Consider the following 21,859-nt stretch of genomic DNA (forward strand, 5'->3'; position numbering starts at 1 on the left):
CCTTCTGGGGCATCTCAGTGAAGATTATAGAATCTTAGAATTGGAAGGGACCCAATGGTCATCTAGTCCAACCCCCTGCAATGCAGGAATCTCAGCTAAAGTGTCCATGGCTGATCCACCCTCTGCAAGGAAGGAGAACCCACCACCTCTTGTGAGAGTCTGTTCCACTGCTGAACAGCTCTTACTGTCAAAAGGTTTTCCCAGCTATTTAGTCAGAATCTCCTTTCTTGAAGTTAATGGTTCGAGTTCTACCCTCCAGAGCAGGAGAGAACAAGCGCGCTCCCTCTTCCATGTGACAGCCCTTAAGATATGTCACATGGAAGGAGTGGGTTGGTGGCGATGCACCTCGATGGTTCCACTCCTACCTCCAGGTCCATTTCCAGAAAGGAGTCATGGGAGGCGACTGTTCATCACCATGGGAGGTGTCCTGCAGTGTCCACAGGGTTCCACCTTGTCCCCAATGCCGTTTAGCATTTATGGGAAGCCTCTGAGATCTGCCATCAGATCTGGAGTGATGTGCCACCAATCTGCAGTTGACTCCCAACTCTGCTCTGCTCCATCTGAATCAGGAGAGGCGGTTGAGTGCATGGAGGCTCTGATGATTTCAGTGTGCGCCAACGAACTAAGCCCTATTCCTCCAAAGGCAGAGGTGTTATGCGCCCCAGGTTTTCACACCTGGGAGTTTGCATTCCCATGGAAGGAGCAGGGGGTGCTGCTGGATTCAACACTGTCTCAGGGGGTTCAAGTGGCGTCCGTGATGAGGAGTTGCCTTTTTCTTTTCTTTTTTTAAATAATTCTTATTGAATGATTTTATGTTACAAAAAACAATACAACCATACTACCACTAAATACAATTAAGAAATAAAAATTACATACATCAATATTTAGTTTGTTATTTGTTATTAACCGTCTCATTTCCTCCCAAACGTTCCATACAAAAACACACATATGTGCAGACACCCACACACAAAATGATAATAATGAAAGTAAATATTTTCCCCCTTTTATCTTCCAAAATCTTTTCTTCAACTTTGACTTCCTGTCAAGTCCCTTTGCATATATTTTATCTTACAATCGAATGTACACAAAACAATAAACCTTTCTAAATAAATTTTCCAATACATTCTGAAAACATAATAAATGCTTAATTGTTGTCCATCTCCTTTTAGTTCCTTTATCACTCGAATGCTAGCACAGAGTCAAAACTATTATGGTATTTTTGAACATATCTTCTATAACCATCCCATTTTTCCGCTGCCTTTTTCACCAGTTACAGCTCCTTTTGGACAGAGATGACTTGGGGGCTGTCCTTGAAGATGACTTCAACCGGTCCAAAAGGCAGCAGCCAGATTGCTGGTTGGGGTTCTATAGACATCTCATATAACCTGCTTTAAAACAGCTGCACTGCTCATTTCTGGGTCCAATACCTCACAAAGCCCTAAACAACTCAGGACCCAAATATCTGAAAGACTACCTTCTTCCCATCAGACCACCTTGGGTGCTGAGATTGGCAGGGGGCCCTCCTGGTAGCTCCTCCCCCCTCAGAGGTTCAGGGTGGGACAGGGTCTTCCCTGTGTTGGCTCCTAAACTGTGAAACTCCCTTCCTACAGAGATGCATCTGGTGCCCTCACCGTACAGCTTTTGGAGAACGCCTCTTTCTCCCCTGGCTTTTGACACTTGAGGTGTATATTTTCCAGACCCGCCTTGTTTTTGCGATTGTAAATTGTTCTGAGCTGTTTCTTTCTGCGGTGGTATTTTCCTCCAGTGACATCGATTTCTGTCTTCCTTAGGCATGAACGTCATGGAGAGTTCCCCTTACGAACCCTTTGTGAGGGGCTTTGACTACGTCCGATTGGCTTCCATCACTGCAGGTATGCCTTTGCAGGGATGTTCCCTTTGTCCCTAGCCCCAGGCGGTCACTTAGAAGTGGCAGGGAAACGGACTTCAGCTCCCCTGTGATCCCAGGATGTATCTCTCCAAGACTCCAAGCAAAGCCTTTTCACTTGCCTGAACTGTTTGATTTCTGCCCATGCTGACATAAAGCAGGAGAATCAAACATTTTCTGCTCCTTCCTTCTTTCTCAGAGTTCCTCCAGAGGCCACCTTGTTTTTCCACCAGTGGCCAGTTCTGTGGGAATGTTCAGGGAGGCAGGAGAAGATATATTGTTTATTCATATCCTTCCTAACTTGCGCTGGCAAGTTCCTTTACTTAGCAGAGTTTCACATTCCCCTTTTAATCGCACAGCAGATAGCTGGTTGCAGGCTCGTGTAAGCCTCTCACTATTATATACAATTCAGTACTGAATTGTATATTCCTGGTAAGTTCCCTTTTTTTCCCTCTTAAAAGAAAAAAAAACTTGTGTAAAGTATATAAATATAAATATATGAACCCTGGTGTCCCAGGTCCTAGTCTGACTTTCTAACCATGACACCATAAAATTGGGATACTCAAGTTTGAATCTTGAGGGTGGTAAAGGTAAAGGGACCCCTGACCATTAGGTCCAGTTGCTGACAACTCTGGGGTTGCGGCGCTCATCTCGCTTTACTGGCCGAGGGAGCATGCGTACAGCTTCTGGGTCATGTGGCCAGCATGACTAAGCCGCTTCTGGCAAACCAGATCAGCGCACGGAAACGCCGTTTACCTTCCCACCGGAGCAGTACCTATTTATCTACTTGCACTTTGATGTGCTTTTGAACTATTAGGTTGGCAGGAGCAGGGGCCAAGCAACGGGAGCTCAACCTGTCACAGGGATTCGAACCACCAACGTTCTAATCGGCAAGCCCTAGGCTCTGTGGTTTAACCCACAGCGCTACCTACGTCCCTTATAGGGTGGTATATCAATTTATTACAGGGACGCGGGTGGCGCTGTTGGTTAAACCACAGAGCCTAGGACTTGCCAATCAGAAGGTCGGCGGTTCGAATCCCCGTGACGGGGTGAGCTCCCGTTGCTCGGTCCCTGCTCCTGCCAACCTAGCAGTTCGAAAGCACGTCAAAGTGCAAGTAGATAAATAGGTACCACTCTGGCAGGAAGGTAAACAGCGTTTCTGTGTGCTGCTCTGGTTCGCCAGAAGCGGCTTAGTCATGCTGGCCACATGATCCGGAAGCTGTATGCCGGCTCCCTCAGCCAATAAAGCGAGATGAGTGCCGCAACCCCAGAGTCGATCACAATTGGACCTAATGGTCAGGGGTCCCTTTACCTTTACCTTATCAATTTATTATTATTATTATTATTATTATTATTATTATTATTATTAGTTAAGCCATAGAGGTATAGTATCATGGTGTTGAAAGGCTCATCCAGCCCACCCCAATGCAAGGATGGGCATTTTGGACTGGCGTCTCTCTGCCCCGCAGGCTCCGAGAACGAGGTCACCCAGGTGAACCGCTGCTTGGATGCCGCCAAGGCCTGCAACGTGGACGAGGTTTGCCAGCGCCTTCGGACCGAGTACGTCTCCTCCTGCATCCGCCGCACGGCCCGAGCTGACACCTGCAACCGCTCCAAGTGCCACAAGGCCTTGCGGAAGTTCTTTGACCGGGTGCCCCCCGAGTACACGCACGAGCTGCTCTTCTGCCCCTGCGACGACACGGCCTGCGCGGAGAGGCGCAGGCAGACCATCGTGCCCACCTGCTCCTATGAGGCCAAGGAGAGACCCAACTGCTTGGCGCCCCTCGACTCCTGCCGGGTGAACTACGTCTGCAGGTACGTTGCGTTTTGCGCCCCGTTGCCACTGCAAAGTGGAACTCTGTTTCTGTGGTTCGTTTTGCATACCGTACACCCCTGCATATTTTACATGAACTAAACCATCCAGTAATCCGTTCTTACATCCATCAAATCTTATTCACACTGTTGAATTTATCTCAATGCTTCTGGCATTTTTGAATGAACACAATTTTCACCCATATATTCAGTAAACATTTTCCAGTCTTCTTTAAACGTGCATTCTTCTCCTTCTGTTATTCTATATGTTAAATGTGCAAGCTGCGCGTATTCCATCAGTTTAAGTTGCCATTCTTCTTTCTTGCTTGTTTTCCATTTCGGGGCTAAAAAAACAGTAGTAGCATACATAAATAGTCTTTTTTGACGCCTGGGAATTTCCCTCTGAATTATCCCCAACACAAAGTGCTCTGGTTTTTTTGGAAAGATAAACATTTTTTTCAATTCATTTTATATCATTTCCCAATATTCTTTTACCCTTTTGCACTTCCATCACGTATGATAAAACGTACCCTCAACCTCTTCACATCTCCAGCACTTATCTGATTCGGACATATACATTTGAGTAAGTCTACTCAGAGTTAAATACCATCTGTAAATCATTTTCAGGTGGTTTCATGGTATGCAAAATGAACCACGGAAAGAGAAGAGGGTTGTGAGGAAGGTGCAGGGGAGGTTGTATTTCCTGAGAATGCTCAGGGGACTGAATCTATCTCAGCACCTACTTCTGTCCTATTATCACAGTACCATCGAGAGTGTCTTAACCTATAGTATATTATCGTGGTATGGGAGCAGCTCTAAAATGGATAAAAAAGCTTTACAGAGGATAATTAAAATTGCCCAGAATGTTATTGGGCTCCAACTACCAACCCTGGATGAGATCTTCACGTCTCGCAGCTTGAAGAAGTCACATAATATCCTGAGAGATCCCACCCATCCTGCTCACAACTTCTTTGAACTGTTGCCTTCGGGCAGAAGATATAGGACAATGAAAACACGAACCACACGCCTTCTGAATAGTTTCTATCCAAGAGCTCTGATTGCACTAAATAATGATCTCAGGGCCAGTTGCAAGAAATAGCAAGCAGGGAGTAGGAAGGAATGAGATAGGTTTTAGGTTATGTTATGCCTTTAATGGGTTGTGTTGTATTCTGGATTATGTTATGTTTTGTGGATTATGTCTGAGTGGGATGAGAGTGTTGGAGATACGTGCAAATGTGTGTGTGAACCCGGTCTTTGGGTGTTTGATTTTCGTTGTTGTGTATACTGTGTATATACGGACAATGACAATAAATTTATCTTATCTTATCTTATCTTATCTTAAAGTCGTTGATTTAAGGTTGTTTAAATGAATATTTTGAAATGCAATTTAGAAAATTTAATAAATTTATATTTATATAGGAAAGTGGAACTCTGGAGCCTGAGGTTAAAAAAGAAAGCCCGTCTCTTTTCCCCTTATAGAGGTGATGGAAAAGAGGCCACAGCCTGGGGTTTCTTTTTCATGCACCCAGCCCCTTCTTTTTCATGCACCCAGAGCAAGCGTCCAGTTTGATGTGCTCAAGAACCATGGTGCTGGCGATCAGGTCCAGCTCACTGTTAGTCCCAGGCAGCAGCAGAGAAAGTAAAAAATAAAAATGTTCTTTTGTCCTTTGTTTTGCACAGAGAGAGCGAGAGAAGCCTTTGATTGGGATGCCCTTGGTCCTGAGCAGGCTTGAGTTATCTGTATGTGGAAATAGACCAATGGAGCTGCAACGTGGTGTCAGAAATGTACGACACCCTTGTGTTTGTGCGTGTGGAAACTCTGCTTGAGTTTGGGGCAAAAGCTGCACAGCATCTTTCTCCCTTGACATTGGTGCTTAGCAGTGCCACTGGAGCTCACAAGAGATAGATACGATAGATGATGATAGATAGATAGATGATAGATAGATGATGATAGATAGATGATAGATAGATAGATAGATGATAGATAGATAGATAGATAGATAGATAGATAGATAGATAGATGATAGATGATAGATAGATATAGATAGATGATAGATAGATAGATAGATAGATAGATAGATAGATAGATAGATAGATAGATGATAGATAGATAGATAGATAGATAGATAGATAGATAGATAGATAGATAGATCAGTTACCTTCTGAACACATGCATTAAAAATTGTGTCCATAGTGAAGAATGAAATCAGGAGCAGGAACCAGGATGTATCCAAGGTGACATGATTCTGAACGCCAGCAGCTGGGGATCACAAGTGGGGAATCATAGAACTGTTGGAAGGGATCTCACGGATTGTCTCGTCCAACCCCCTGCAATGCAAGAATCTTATAGCCCTTGCTGAAAGGCATGGCAGTGAAAAACATCTGGAGGGCATCAGGCTGGGAAAGGCTGCCTTGTCGAGGGTCTGCTTTTGATATGAGCATGTCAGATTGCAAATAACTTCTCCCCTTTTGCCTCTCTCCCAGATCCCGTTACGCCGAGTTCCAGTTCAACTGCCAATCCTCTGCGCAGTCTGCTACAGGGTGCCAGAGGGAAAATTACGCTGCCTGTCTGCTGGCCTATACTGGGATCATAGGTACATAGCGGGGATTTGCTTAAACTTTGCTTGTTTTCAGCCGCCCAGAAAAATCACTGCCATGTTAATTCAAACATTGCTCCATTGGCAATTCCTCCATGCTGACGTTTACAGCCCTAACTGGCACAGAATGTGAACGGAAACCCAGGGTCCTTTGAAACATTGCAAAGCATCAGATCATGTGTAGCTTAATGCCAGTGTGGTGCAGTGGTTAAGAGCAGTGGACTCGTAATCTGGTGAACCGGGTTCGATTCCCTGCTCCTCCACATGCAGCTGCTGGGTGACCTTGGGCTAGTCACATTTCTCTGAAGTCTCTCAGCCTCACTCACCTCACAGAGTGTTTGTTGTGGGGGAGGAAGGGAAAGAACGTTAGCCGCTTTGAGACTCCTTCAGGTAGCGATAAAGCAGGATATCAAATCCAAACTCTTCTTAATGCTTAAAATAAAAGGCAGCAACAGCATCATTTTACTTAAAACCCACAGTTGTTGTTGAAGAAGAAGAGTTTGGGTTTGATATCCCGCTTTATCACTATGTGGAGGAGCAGGGAAGCAAACCCGGTTCACCAGATTACGAGTCCACTGCTCTTAACCACTACACCACACTGGCTCTTTTTATTCTATTGTTGACTGCAACAATATACCCATCTCAACCTTTCAAGGGGTTCATTCACACTTTTGCTTGACCCATATTTTGATCATATTATTTACCAAATAATTACCCCGAGTCCAAGAGTTTCCTCTTTGTTCTGCGATTGTGCCTTGTGAAAATCCTGTCTTACCCACTGAACTGAACCTCATTTAAGCAAAAGCTCTTGGATTTTCCACGCATCTGGTGCTTCTAAGAAAATTGCCAAGTCCCTTTGGCCACATAGACACTGACAGCAGCATGATGGCATTTTAAACATTCATGGTTTCCCTCAAAGAATTGTGGGAGCTGTAGTCTGTTGAGGGTGCTGAGGGTTGATAGGAGACCCCCCCCCCATTCCCTTCCCAGAACTACAATTCCCAGAGCTCCCTGGGAAGAGGGATGGATTATGAAACCACTCTGGGAATTGTAGCTCTGGAAGGGGAATGACAACTCTCAGTGCCTTTACTACAGCTCCCAGAATTCTTTGGACTGTTCCAAGTGGAATCATGGTGCTTTCAATGCATGATATGAATATGGACGTTTTTATCTGGAGCAGCTATTCCTGACCTGTTGCCAGAGTTTGACATAGGATTGGGTTTTGTCCTCCACTCCTCAACAAATATTCTCTCTCTCTCTCTCCTTATTTCCCACTCTCCATTTCACCTCCTGGCAGGTAGTCCCATCACCCCAAACTACATTGACAACTCCACGTCAAACATTGCACCCTGGTGTACGTGCAACGCTAGCGGGAACAGGCAGGAGGAATGTGAAAACTTCCTACACCTCTTCACAAAGAATCTCTGCCTCCGTAAGTATAGGCTTGCCATACGGCAGGAAAATTCCTGACATGTCTTGGTTTTTCAGGTGTAAAAATGGCATCAGGGCAGGGGGCATTTTGCCGAAGCATCAAAATGTCAGGGGAAACCTGACATTTCAGGGAGTTTCCCCCCCAAAAAATGAACAATTTTGTTTTTGGTTTTTAAAAATTGTTTCCATTTGATTTTTACAAATTCATTCACGCAGGTAATATTATAACAAATAATAAACATTGTACAAGATTCTTCTGAATCTCAAGACTTCCCTCCTCTCCTCTGTGGGTTCGTTAAGTAGCTTTTTTAACTGCACATCTGTCTAATTCATGGGTAGGCAAACTAAGGCCTGGGGGCTGGATCCGGCCCATTCGCCTTCTCAATCCGGCCCACGGACAGTCCAGGAATCAGCGTGTTTTTACATGAGTAGAATGTGTGCTTTTATTTAAAATGCATCTCTGGGTTATTTGTGGGGCGTAGGAATTCATTCATACAGTATATATTTTTCAAAATATAGTCCAGCCCCCCACAAGGTCTGAGGGACAGTGGACCGGCCCCCTGCTGAAAAAGTTTGCTGACCCCTGGTCTAATTCACCACCCTGCATAGTATCCAAAATCTATGTATCATTGCAAGAGTTATTTAAACCATGCCCAAGAGCTCAAGTGTTTACAGTGGTCTTTTAAGTCCCATATATATTTGTCCCATTCTTTTTTTTGATCCTCCTGATTTTTGACTTTCCCAGTTAATCTTGCCATCTCTGCATAGTCCAATAATTTAATTTCTGCCAGTCTACCCTGGTGGGTATCTTGTCATCCTTTCAGCTCTGGGCAAGAAAAGCTAAACAATTTGGGTGGTTTCCTAAAATAAATAAATCACTTTTTGAAATATGGAAACCCGACGGTTCTCCCAAGCAGCAGAGTTGGGGGACGGGTGCCCCCTTCCTTCTCTCTCAAGCCCAAACCCAGGGTCACCTCTGAGTAAGGAGAATCCTTCTGCTCCAAAACGGATGTCTCGATCCTTGAGAGTGACGCAAGAAGGAGGAGGAGGTGAAGCAGGCAGCCAGGCCTTTCAAATGTCAGAAGCAGGGAAGAAAAATCTCTGGCAGGTTGAGCACGTCAAGACTCATCAGCGTCCTGAGAAGGACGCGAGGCTGTCGAGACTCAAGGAGATCTGACAAGAGCGGACCTTGCAACAGATTGGATCTCGGCGGCTGCTAAGGACGGAGCGTCCCCTCTTTACGAGAACTCTCTGACAAGGGCAGCCTTGTGGCCTCGAGGGTGCTAACTTCGACAGCACAGCGGCCAGACATTCAGTGCCTGGCTAAACTGAGCCTCTTTAGATGGTGGGAAGAGGGCAGGAATAGGTCAGGAAAATCCTTGCCTTCCTTTAGCATCTCCTGCACACCTGAGTTCAACTACCGCATTGTTACAATGGGATTCCTTTATGGCATATCTCAGCCACAGATGCTTACATTTGAACATTTCAATGGGATGGCATTATTGTGCGGACAGGCGGAGTCCCCAGATCCCGTGTGGTCCCCCCGTCATGTGGAATAACGACTCAAGACAACGTGCTATGGGATTAAATTGGCCACAACTTTATTAAATTTCAAATGTGGGTAGACCTTGGCTCAGGCATTGGGCGTTCTCCCTCCCCAGTCCCCAGCCGGGGACCTAGGGAGCATCAGGGTTATCCAGTGTTTGTGTGGGGGATGGGCCGGCTCTGGAGAACATATGTTCAAGCAGAGATAGCCGCCCCTGTAACGCCGCCGCCGCAGGGGAGAGCAATGATGACCTTTCGGCGTATGGTCAAAGCCTCCCTTCAGAAACCCCTTTAACGGGGAACCCTGGTATCGCCGCCGCAAAGAGGAAGATGGACGAAAGGATTCCGCCCAAGGCCTGATACCGCCAAAGTTGTGACGTTTTGCTACGGGAAAGGCGAAACCTGCCAATGCAGGGAAATTCCTTTCCGGCCCTTTAACAGCGACCTTAACGTAGCAGCGCCCGCATACCTGTGAAGAAAAGGTAACCTGCAAAACCTGTGAGGAAAAATTAACCTGCAAAATAAGCCATTAACTGAGGGTGGGTAGGGTGGGAGAAGCTCTGGAGCCAAGTGAGAATTCCCAGGTAAGATCCTCCCCCTATTGTGTGGGCAGGTAATCCCTCCCCTATCTGGCCTGGTCTCCTTGGCAACGCTTCCCCCAGGTGGGATTGGACAACTGACTGAGGTAGGTGGAGACCTCCAGGTATCCCACCTGAGGGAAGGCGAAGCAAGCCTATGCTGTTGGAGCCGCTCCAGATCTAGGGGCTGCACGCATCCACGCAAAGGGCGCCCCCCGTTTTAAGCGGGGAGAGGTCATTGCATTATTTCATTGCAGCTCTTAACTATGCATGGGTATATTTTACTCATTCTTATATGTTGTTGTTAATTATTAAAGTTGCATACCCATATGCATGCCAATATATCTCAGGAGATGAAGCTGAGGAGACATTAGAAGAAGGAATTGCCTTCAGGGGGCTGTCAGAGACCGTGCTGAGGAGAAATGGTGGGAGACACCCTTTACCCTGCTCCTGAGCCAGACCCTGAAACTTCCCAGGAGCAGGAAGGCAGCATAATAATATAATAATAATAATTTATTATTTATACCCCACATGTCTGGCTGAGTTTCCCCCGCCACTCTGGGCGGCTCCCAATCGAGTGTTAGAAACAATACAGCATTAAATATTAAAAACTTCCCTAAACAGGGCTGCCTTCAGATATCTTTTAAAGATAAGATAGCTGCTTATTTCCTTCACATCTGAAGGGAGGGCATTCCACAGGGCGGGCGCCACTACCAAGAAGGCCCTCTGCCTGGTTCCCTGTAAGCTCACTTCTCACAATGAGGGAACTGCCAGAAGGTCCTTGGAGCTGGACCTCAGTGTCAGGGCTGAACGATGGGGGTGGAGATGCTCCTTTAGGTATACTGAGCTGAGGCCGTTTAGGGCTTTAAAGGTCAGCACCAACACTTTGAATTGTGCTCGGAAACGTACTGGAAGCCAAAGTAGATCTTTCAGGACTGGTGTTATATGGTCTTGGTGGCCGCTCCCAGTCACCAGTCTAACTGCTGCATTCTAGTTTAATTGCAGTTTCCGAGTCACCTTCAAAGGTAGCCCCACGTAGAGCACATTGCAGTCGTCCAAGCGGGAGATAACCAGAGCATGCACCACTCTGGCAAGACAGTCCACAGGCAGGTAGGGTCTCAGCCTGCGTACCAGATGGAGCTGGTAGACAGCTGCCCTGGACACTGAATTGACCTGCGCCTCCATGGACAGCTGTGAGTCCAAAATGACTCCCAGGCTGCACACCTGGTCCTTCAGGGGCACAGTTACCCTATTCAGGACCAGGGAGTCCTCCACACCAGCCCAACCCCTGTCCCCCAAGAACAGTACTTCTGTCTTGTCAGGATTCAACTTCAATCTGTTAGCCGCCATCCATCTTCCAACCGTCTCCAGACACACTCACAGGACCTTCACCACCTTCACTGGTTCTGATTTAAAAGAGAGGTAGAGCTGAGTGTCATTGAGAGCCAGTGTGGTGTAGTGGTTAACAGCAGTAGTCTCGTAATCTGGTGAACCGGGTTTGCGTCTTCGCTCCTCCACATGCAGCTGCTGGGTGACCTTGGACCTTGTAGTCTCCAAACATCTAGAGGGCCGAGTTTGCCTATGCCTGCCATAGAGGAACCACAGTCTGCCCGAGTCAATGACTGCTAACGTAGGCTGGGCCCCTTTAAATTGAGAGGCTGCTCCTGCTGAAGTTGGGGCTACCAACCAATGTTGACCAGCAGCTCCTATTTAAGGCTCAGTCAGAGGCTGGCTGGTGCTGAAACAACATTTAAGTGCTGCTCTTGTGGAATCTATAGCCTGAGCTGCCTGGTGTCCTTGCCTTGCCTGCTGCTCAAAACTCTCCAAAGTCTCAACAAGTTAAACCCCTGGACTAAGGAGCGGCTGCATCATGTCTCTGGTGCAAATGCATGCAAATTTATGTGCACGAACACTCAGGCACCATGCCGGGCACAGCCTGCCGTTACACACTGCTGTGGTATATTTCAAAACATCAATAAGTGATCCTGGGACAATTAGGCTGTTTTCTAGCATACCTTTCGCCAAAAGAACACAAACACCCTTTCTGGCTTTTTAATCACAGGAAGACAGGCTGTTGCAGAGTAAATTGCAGTGTGAAATCAGGTGAAAATGGGGATGGGAAAACGCGTTTCTGGCCACGAGAAGTCCTGTCTTACGAGCATATCCCACGACATCGCCTGTAAATGAAGAGAGGGTTTGCTGCAGAAGCATTTCTGAAACTGGAGCCTGGAAACCACACATATCAGATTAATATCTCCGGCCCTCGACACGCAGCAAGGGGGCAGAGGGAGTGGAGATCTTTAAATGAAAAAGGGACCGGGATACATAAATCATCTCCCTCCGTCTCCACAAGGCAGTTAAATTATTCACATTACACAGGAGTGCGCTTGGAGAGTTTTAGGACTTTAGAGAAGAACGCATATTACAGGGAGACCACATCTAGTGGGTGAGGATACGAGAGAGAATCCCCACGTGTTCCCAGAGCCCAAAAACAGAGTGGGCCTTGCTCTGCAAGCAAGGTGGCGACCTTAAAAGGTCTTTACTTCTGGGGTTGCCCCAATAAGACCTGTTTACAAAGGAGATTTTAAGCTCTTCACTGTGCTTCGTTGGAGACCCACAGGTTTTAGAGTTTGGAGAGAGGGAGGAAAAACCTCATTCTCTCTCCACTTACCCTGTGCCATGCATAATTTTATAAACTCCTATAATAATAATTTATTATTTATACCCCGCCCATCTGGCTGGGTTTCCCCAGCCACTCTGGGTGGCTCCCAACAGAATATTAAAAATATGATAAAATATCAAGGATTAAAAACATCCCTAAACAGGGCTGCCTTCAAATGTCTTCTAAAAGATAGTTGTTTATTTCCTTGACATCTGATGGGAGGGCGTTCCACAGGGCGGGTGCCACCACCGAGAAGGCCCTCTACCTGGTTCCCTGTAACCTCACTTCTCACAGTGAGGGAACCAGCAGAAGGCTCTCAGAGGAGGACCTCAGTGTCCGGGCTGAACAATGGAGGTGGAGATGCTCATTCAGCTCATCTTTAAAGGGCTTTTAAGGTCAGCACCAACACTTTGAATTGTGCTCAGAAACATACTGGGAGCCAATGAAGGGCTTTCAGGACCGCTGTTATATGGTCACGATGGCTGCTCCCAGTCCCCAGTCTAGCTGTCGCATTCTGGATTAGTTGTAGTTTCCGGGTCACCTTCAAATGTAGCCCCACGTAGAGTGCATGGCAGTACAGTGGTACCTCAGGTTAAGAACTTAATTCATTCCAGAGGTCCGTTCTTAACCTGAAACTGTTCTTTAACCTGAAGCACCACTTTAGCTAATAGGGCCTCCCGCCTCTGCCACACGATTTCTGTTCTCATCCTGAAACAAAGTTCTTAACCCGAGGTACTATTTCTGGGTTAGCGGAGTCTGTAATCTGAAGCGTCTGTAACCTGAACCGTGTGTAACCCGAGGTACCACTGTAGTCCAAGCAGGAGATAACCTGTCATTACATTCAAAGTATAAAGCAGCTTCCTGTGTAGGAATGAGGGAGACGATCCTGCTTTCCTCTTTCAGAGAATGCCATCCAGGCCTTTGGCAACGGGACGTACCTGAGCGCCGCCCTGGGCTCCTCCACCCCTCCCACGACACAGATGCGCAAGCAGGAGAGGAACGCCAACAAGGCAGCAGCCACCCTCAGAGAGAACATCTTCGAACAGCTACAGCCCACCAAGGTAGGCAGAGGGTACAGCCCAGGGAACAAGCAGGGTAGCCGTGAAAGACGTTTCCAACACCATCCTACCTTGTTGTTGTTGTTGTTTAGTCGTTTATTCGTGTCCGACTCTTCGTGACCCCCTGGACCAGATCACACCAGGCACTCCTGCCTTTCACTGACTCCCGCAGTTTGGTCAAACTCATGCTGGTAGCTTCAAGAACACTGTCCAACCATCTCGTCCTCTGTCGTCCCCTTCACCTTGTGCCCTCCATTTTTCCCAACATCAGGGTCTTTTCCAGGGAGTCTTCTCTTCTCCTGAGGTGGCCAAAGTATTGGAGCCTCAACTTCACAATCTGTCCTTCCAGCGAGCACTCAGGGCTGATTTCCTACCTTACACAGAGGAAATCTGAGCAGACACAGACCAAGGGACACCCTCCTTGGACCATCAACCAGCATCCCTCCCACCCGCAGGCTCCTTGCAGCTTTTGTACTGCCTTTCCAGAAGTCCTTATAAGTCTCTGAAAGTCTTTGTAGACTATGCAAGTCTCTGAAAGAAGCATTAGGTCAGATTCTTGGCTGGTGAAAACAAGCCGTAATTCTTCTTCAGCACATGTTATGTAACTCCATGACCACTGCTCCCTAGCAAATGTTGTTACACAATTCCATTCACCATATAGATGGGTTTATGAAGCATTTCTGTATCCTTCTGCTGGGCTGAAGAAGAATTCCACGAAACAGTGAGTATATCCGGAATCACTGTTCACTACGTCTGTTTGCGGACCACTTCAGCAGCTTTGGACGTCATATAACAAAGCTTTACGGCTTGTTTTCACCAGATAAGAATCTGACCTGAAAGAATTCTATGATTCTATGATTCTATGACCTATTGCTTCTTTCAGAGACTTGCATAGTCTACAAAGACTCTTATAAGACTTATGTCTATTTGGTTCTATGTTTTCAAGAGAATCCATCAAGAGTGCACATTCTGTGACTTTCAGAGATTTATAAGATTCCTGTTTGTTTGGTTTTGCGGAGAGTGCATATTTCATATATTTCATATTGTCCAATGTTCTGTATGGATTATATAAAGAGTTTATGTTGATATTGCGTTGTTGTGCTTGGTCATCGTGTTGCCTTGGATAATACTGATAATTGGTTGCAACACAGGGTTTTAATTGTTTGGTTACTTTCCAGAAGTTCTGACAACCAGTTGTTTCATTCAGAAAGAGACCTACGTGGTATCTCATGCAGGAGAACCCCTAGCACAATGACTGCCAGCTCCTCAAAGGAACTTGCCCTCCCTCTCACCATGAACAGGCAAGGGCACTCCTCCAAATCTGTTCTGGAGATTCCCCCAATCTTCCAGGACAGATTTGGGGAGGGCTCCCTGTTCTAGAAGCAAGTACACAAACATTGCAATATGTATAGAATCACAGAATTGTGGAGTTGGAAGAGACCGCAAGAGTCACCTAGCTCAACTCCCTGCAATGAGTCTTTTGCTCAACGTGGGGCTTGAACCCCGAGATTAAGAGTCTCATGTTCTACCAACTGAGCTAATCCAGGACAAGCAAGGGGCATGAGGTTCTCTAACTTTCACCAGTGATTCTTGATTCAGGTAGGTCGCCGTGTTGGTCTGACGCAGTCGAAATAAATAAATAAAAATGAGAAAATTGTCCAGTAGCACCTTAGAGACCAACTAAGTTTGTTCTGGGGATAAGCTTTTGTGTGCATGCACACTTCTTCAGATACACTGAAACAGAAGTCACCAGACCCTTATATATAGGGAGAGGGTGGGGTGGGGTTTTGCTCAGGAGGGTAGTAGGAGATGGGTGATAGACTCAAGGGGTATGGTAAACCTGTTGACAACTGTTAATGACTGCAATTAGTCCTACAGGAAAAAGCAAGGGATAGTATGCAGATGACCAAAAACAGCTTGAGCATAGGCAATGAGACAAGAATCCAATATCTCTATTCAGACCAGGTCTGTCCATAGTTTTCAGTCTAGTGTTGTTGTTGTTTAGTCATTTAGTCCGCCTCTTCGTGACCCCCTGGACCAGAGCACACCAGGCACTTCTGTCTTCCACTGCCTCCCGCAGTTTGGTCAAACTCATGCTGGTAGCTTCGAGAACACTATCCAATCATCTCATCCTCTGTCGTCCCCTTCTCCTTGTGCCCTCCATCTTTCCTAACATCAGGGTCTTTTCCAGGGAGTCTTCTCTTCTCATGAGGCGGCCAAAGTCTTGGAGCCTCAGCTTCAGGATCTGTCCTTCCAGTGAGCACTCAGGGCTGATTTCCTTCAGAATGGAGAGGTTTGATCTTCTTGCAGTCCATGGGACTCTCAAGAGTCTCCTCCAGCACCATAATTCAAAAGCACCAATTTTTTGGCGACCAGCCTTCTTTACGGTCCAGCTCTCACTTCCATACATCACTACTGGGAAAACCATAGATTTAACTATACGGACCTTTGTCGGCAAAGGTGATGTCTCTGCTTTTTATGATGCTGTCTAGTAATAAGTTGTAATTCAGCAACTTCTCTTGCTTTTTCCTGTAGCACTACTTGCAGTCGTTTACCATACCCATTGAGTCAATCACCCATCTCCTACTACCCTTCTGAGAAAAACCCCACCCCACCCTCCCACAATATATAAGGGTCTGGTGACTTCTGTTTCAGTGTATCCAAAGAAGTGTGCATGCACACGAAAGCTTATACCCAGAACAAACTTAGTTGGTCTCTAAGGTGCTACTGGACAATTTTCTTAAATTATTTTCACCAGTGATATTTCATTGTGTACATGGACCATAAAAGGGTCACACTTGATATTCTGAGATGCGTATTTGAGGAGGGGAGGAGCATTTGGGGACCAGAAGTGGGGTGGGTGGGGTGGGTGTTCAACCCTACCTCATCCCCCAGTTGTCCTCAGTGACTCTCCTTACCTCAACCATTTCCCCCTTCTTCTGAAGTCAGGTTCCCAGTCAAGTGCTGTGAAACCCAGTGGAGGGAGAGGATTCAGCGGAAGGCCATAGGGAAGGGAGAGGGTTAAGCACACCGACACACACCTGCTGCTTCTATAGCAGAAATGCTGCCCCTACTTTGCACTCAAGAAGCAAGTGAGCTCAGAGTCTGTTGCCAAGAGACTGCTTCCAGCTTTGATTCATTTTTATTCCACGAAGTTGTAATCAGGGGTGAGGGAGGAATTCGAACCAATTCTCATTTAAAGGCGAACCTCACTCATTTGCACTAAGAGCCAAAGCACAATTCCTTTGAAATCTGCATGTCCCTGAATTTTGCAGGGCTGCTTCTCCAGCAAAGTAACATGGTCAAACCCGCATATATTGGGGGAAAGTGCATTTAATGTATGCATTAGTGAAAATTGCTTGCATTGTAGTTGGGGGAAAGCCTTTTGCAAAATTGTGCGTCTAAGGAAAAAATGCATATAGAAATGAGAGTATTAGGAGAAATTTGCAATAAAATGCTGATCAGTTTTGACGAGGACCTTCTATTTTTTCTTAAACAATCACAAGCTGGTGTGGAAATGGGGAGAGCTGAACCTACGACTGGAAACGGGGAGGAACTGAAATTGATAGATCCACCTGCTTCTAAGAAGTTGTTTGTTTTTCCCCTTTGGTTTGAAAGTCATGCGTGCACCAGCAGCAGCAGCAGCACCAGATCCAATAAGATTGCCTTGCTGGGAATTCTTCCTTTGGCTGCTGCCGCTGTTTCTTCCATGCTCGGAGCTGAACTTCCTTTGCCATCTTTAACTCCTCCTGGCGCCCAGCAGCTGTGGGATAAGAGAAGAGCTAAGCCGATTAGACAGCAGGAGCAGAAGGTTTCAAAGAAACGGCATCTAACATCCCGACTCCCAGCTTACGGAGAAGGGCTTGTGAAGCTGCATCTCTGTCTGAGGAGCTGCCTCTCCTGAAAGCGGGGAGGGAGGGAGGGAGGGAGGGAGGGAGATTTTCCCCATTGAATCAAACTCATTTCTGTGTGCCTCCCCAAATTCGTGCCACAAAGCAGTAAAGTCAACAAATTTCCAGGAACAGGACTGTTTGCATCCCAGTATTTGGCTCTGCCCAATGTGGAAGGCAATGGTTCTTCACGCCACCCAGAGAGACGAAGTTGTTGTTGTTGTTGTTGTTGTTGTTGTTGTTGTTGTTGTTGTTGTTGTTATTATTATTATTATTATTATTATTTATACCCCGCCCTCCCCAGTCAAGACCAGACCCCAGTTTTGGGGGGATAAAAGCATCAAGTCTTCACCCAGGCCAACTATCCAGACTGGTCCTACATGGGCCAGAAAAAAGCCAGGGAAGTCCCCAAATAGGAGTTCCATCACAGAAGGAGAAAGGAAAAAGGAAAGCTGGGAAGGATCAAGTTGATTCCAAGCCAAAGGCCAGGCGGAACAACTCTGTCTTACAGGCCCTGCGGAAAGAAAACAGGGCCCCCACAGGGCCCTGGTCTCATGACACAGAGTGTTCCACCAGGCCGGGGCCAGTGTTGAAAAGGCCCTGGCTCTGGTTGAGGCTAATCTGACTTCCTTAGGGCCCGGGACCTCTAGGGTGTTGCTATTTATGGAGCTTAAGGTCCTCCGTGGGGCATATTGGGAGAGGCGGTCCCATAGGTACAAGGGTCCTAGGCCGTGAAGGACTTTAAAGGTCAAAACCAGCACCTTAAATCTGACCCTGTGCTCCACCGAGAGCCAGTGCAGCTGGAAAAGCACGGGGTGAATGTGCTCCTATGGCAGAGGGCTACCTTAACTGTGTCACTGTCTTGGGGGGTGAGAGGTGTCAGGTGATGGCTTCAAAAAGGCTGTCAGCACCAAACAGTGGATTGGCACAGACACTGAACCTCACATCATGTATTTGCAGGCACGGTTTAGATCAAAGCCACACCTGCAAATGGACTTTCATCGACAGGTGAAATATGTCTATTGATAGGTGTGGTTTGAATCCAAATGTCATGGACTGGTAGGATGCAGAAGAGTGGTGGAGGCACAAGCTGGGGAACATCCAGGGGGAAGAAAGCTCATAGCCCAGGGCTTGGTGGTAAGACGACAATGAGTGGCCAGAAGGAGCAGACTGTTAGAAATCCTGCTCCGTGATTGCAGTCATGGGATTATTGTCTTTCACATGACGGTCTATGTTTTGACTCCACAGAGTGGGAGGTGACAGAGACAGGATGTTTGTGTTACTGTTTTCCGTAAAGTGGGACTATTGTCCTTTGTTTTGTTTCTCTTTGTTGTCTGATGCTAGAGAGAGAGGGAGCCATGTTGCAGTGCTCCGTGTGTGTTTATATGTAAATAAAGTAGATTAGCCAAAATGCTGAGTTGCTGAGGTCTGTTATGAAAACTGCGAAGACTCTGTGGATCCCTAAGTGTGCCGGTGTCTGTTGGCCTCGGTTGCTGTGATGTTCAGGCTGAAGAAAGCTTGTGAAGCTCCCAAATGATCGACAAGGAGGGAGAGAACATGCCAGTCAGGCATGTGTCTCTGCTAGGGTCCTACTCGAGTGTAGGATGAGCTCCTGACGCAGACTTGGGAGTAGGCAGCAGAAGAGGTAATGGTTTAGTGAGCAGGAAGAGGCTTTGGCAGAGAGCAGTTCTGATTCCAGGAGACAGAGATGAGGCCGGCCGCTGAAGAGTTCAGGTAGTCTCCCCTTCCTGCTGCAACCAGCATCCCTCCTCACTGGTCTCCCAGAACACACAGATTTATGATTGCTTGGGGGGAAAACCTTGGAGAGGATGGGATTTAGGCAGCTGTGGGAAGGCAACGACACTCAGACCTTGCAACTGCCGCACAAGGACAAGATTACTGGGAAGAGATTTTGGGAGCACTAGACCTGTGCAGTTTTGGTTTCTTTAAACAAAGAGTTTAAAGAGTTTGAAGATGTGCAGCCTGGGAGTCATTTTGGACTCATAGCTGTCCATGGCGGCGCAGGTCAATTCTGTGTCCAGGGCAGCTGTCTCCCAGCTCCACCTGGTACGCAGGCTGAGACCCTCCCTGCCCGCAGACTGTCTCGCCAGAGTGGTGCATGCTCTAGTTATCTCTCGCTTGGACTGCTGCAATGCACTCTATGTGGGGCTACCTTTGAAGGTGACCTAGAAACTACAACTAATCCAGAATGCGGCAGCTAGACTGGTGACTGGGGGCAGCCGCCGAGACCACATAACACCGGTCTTGAAAGACCTACATTGGCTCCCAGTATGTTTCTGAGCACAATTCAAAGTGCTGGTGTTGACCTTTAAAGCCCTAAACGGCCTCGGTCCTGTATACCTGAAGGAGACTCTCCACCCCCATTGTTCAGCCCGGACACTGAGGTCCAGCGCCGAGGGCCTTCTGGCAGTTCCCTCATTGCAAGAAGCAAAGCTAAAGGGAACCAGGCAGTGGTCCTTCTCGGTGGTGGCGCCTGCCCTGTGGAACGCCCTCCCATCAGATGTCAAAGCGATAAACAACTACCTGACATTAAGAAGACATCTTAAGGCAGCCCTATTCAGGGAGGTTTTTAATGTGTGACATTTTAGTGTATTTTTGGTTTCTGTGGAAGCCGCCCAGAGTGGCTTGGGAAACCCAGCCAGATGGGCGGGGTACAAATAATAAATTATTATTATTATATTATTATACTGCCTTCCTGCTCCTGGGAAGTTTCAGGGTCTGGATCAGGAGCAGGGTAAAGGGTGTCTCCCACCATTTCTCCTCAGTGCAGCCCTCCTCAGCACCGTTTCTGACATATTATTATAGTTATATATTATTATAGTTACCTTTCTGGACACTGTGGGTTTTTTATTGCTGACTCCAGCTCCAAACCACACCTGCAAAAAGACCACCCCAAAGGAGCTCTGCTAGCCAAAGGACTATTTTAAACTCCTGGATTTTCCTTTGCAGTGACAAATTCATGTGCCCATTGACCTGACCTTGCAGATGTGGGGCAGCAGGGCCTGCTTGGGAGCAAATGGCCCCCTGGGCCAGATTCGAACCCCTGCCAGGTCTAAGTTGGCTGGAGACTCCCCCCCCCATGCCTTGTCTACTCTGACTGGCAGCAGCCAGTTTGGAGGCGTGCCTCTCCCTGGCCTCCCTGAAGATGCTGTCAGGGCTGAACCTGAGACCTTCTGCATTCACAGCAGATGTTCTGCCCCTGACCTTTGACCTATTCTCTCCTCGAGGAGAGAAGTGCAGGCGAGAGAGCAGAAATGCAGCTAAATCCATAGTTGCTGCACTTTCCCCTTGTTTCTGACAATTCTTTGCATAACCAGAACTAAGATGTAAGCCTGGTACCCACCGGCGTAAGGGTGTGTGTGTGTGTGTGTGTGTGATATGCTTAGCACAGAGTATTTGTGTACCTCAGATCTAAGACCTCGCTAGCTGCAAAGTGTTCAGATCTGAACCTGAGCTATTGAGAGTCGAGACTCACCTATTCATCATGGCCTTGGCTGCGAGCCGTGGCTTAATATAGCAAGCGGCTGTTTGATCACCTTGCTTCAGACGGATCCTGGTACCTATTTTAGGGCTCTGAGAGCAGCCACAAAGAGGCTGCAGGTGAACCGTCAGACATATGCTCACTTTGGCTTATCTCTGCCATCTCCAGGTAAAGGGGTCTTTTCGTTGCAGGGGTGCCAACTTGAATCAAATATCAGGGGGTCCAGGTAAGCCATGCCCCACATAATGGATCACAAGACGTAACTTGGGGGGTGTCCCCTTCAAGTATTTTCTTGGGGGGCTGAAGGCACCTTGACCCTGCGAGTTGGCTCCTATGTTTGGTTGTAAGACTGGAAGGAAGGGAATACCCATCTTTCGTGCTGCTCACGTTATTGCTTTGTTGTTCTTTAGAAATACTTCAGATGCTTTCTTTTTGTTGAAATTATATATATATATATATATATATATATATATATATATATATATATATGCTTTCGTAGATTTTCACGGGTACAGGAATGCAGGTTTTGGTGTCCTCGGGTGTCTTCCCGTGTAAAAGTTGGGGTGTCTAGGCGACGTTTCGACGAGGTCTCACTCGTCATCTTCAGGCTGGTGCTTTCGGCTTCTTGTTACTGGAACAGAGCAGGATCTCAGTGTTTGAGTTCCTATAAATACTGTTGAGGGGGTGTGTTGTATAGCCTCCAATGTTCTGGGCAGAGAGGAAGTTCCCAGGCTAGTGTGCCTTTTCTTCTTTTGTTCCTTAATTACTTGAGGGATATCCTGAGTGATTTCTTGAGTGATATCCTGAGTACCACTTAGGTGGGTCATTAGGTGTGGATTAGTTGCTAAAGTCTTTGTGTCTTGACCTCTTGAACTTTGTGAAGAGTTTTTCTGAGAAGA

At 47.0% G+C, this 21,859-nt stretch overlaps 1 protein-coding gene across 2 annotated transcripts in view; it reads left to right on the plus strand.

The window, feature by feature from the left end:
* The window catches only part of GFRA4 (GDNF family receptor alpha 4), a 130,163-nt gene that overhangs the window by 104,387 nt on the left and 3,917 nt on the right, over nt 1-21,859 (plus strand). For both annotated transcript variants that reach the window (XM_081925170.1, XM_081925169.1), the window contains exons 3-7: nt 1,791-1,871; nt 3,355-3,700; nt 6,182-6,291; nt 7,592-7,726; nt 13,414-13,571. In XM_081925170.1, the coding sequence (XP_081781296.1) occupies nt 1,791-1,871; nt 3,355-3,700; nt 6,182-6,291; nt 7,592-7,726; nt 13,414-13,571 (830 nt within the window). The remainder of the gene's footprint in view (nt 1-1,790; nt 1,872-3,354; nt 3,701-6,181; nt 6,292-7,591; nt 7,727-13,413; nt 13,572-21,859) is intronic.

The sequence above is a fragment of the Podarcis melisellensis genome (genome assembly GCF_964234715.1).
Source record: "Podarcis melisellensis genome assembly, chromosome: 9".
Lineage (NCBI taxonomy): Eukaryota > Metazoa > Chordata > Lepidosauria > Squamata > Lacertidae > Podarcis > Podarcis melisellensis.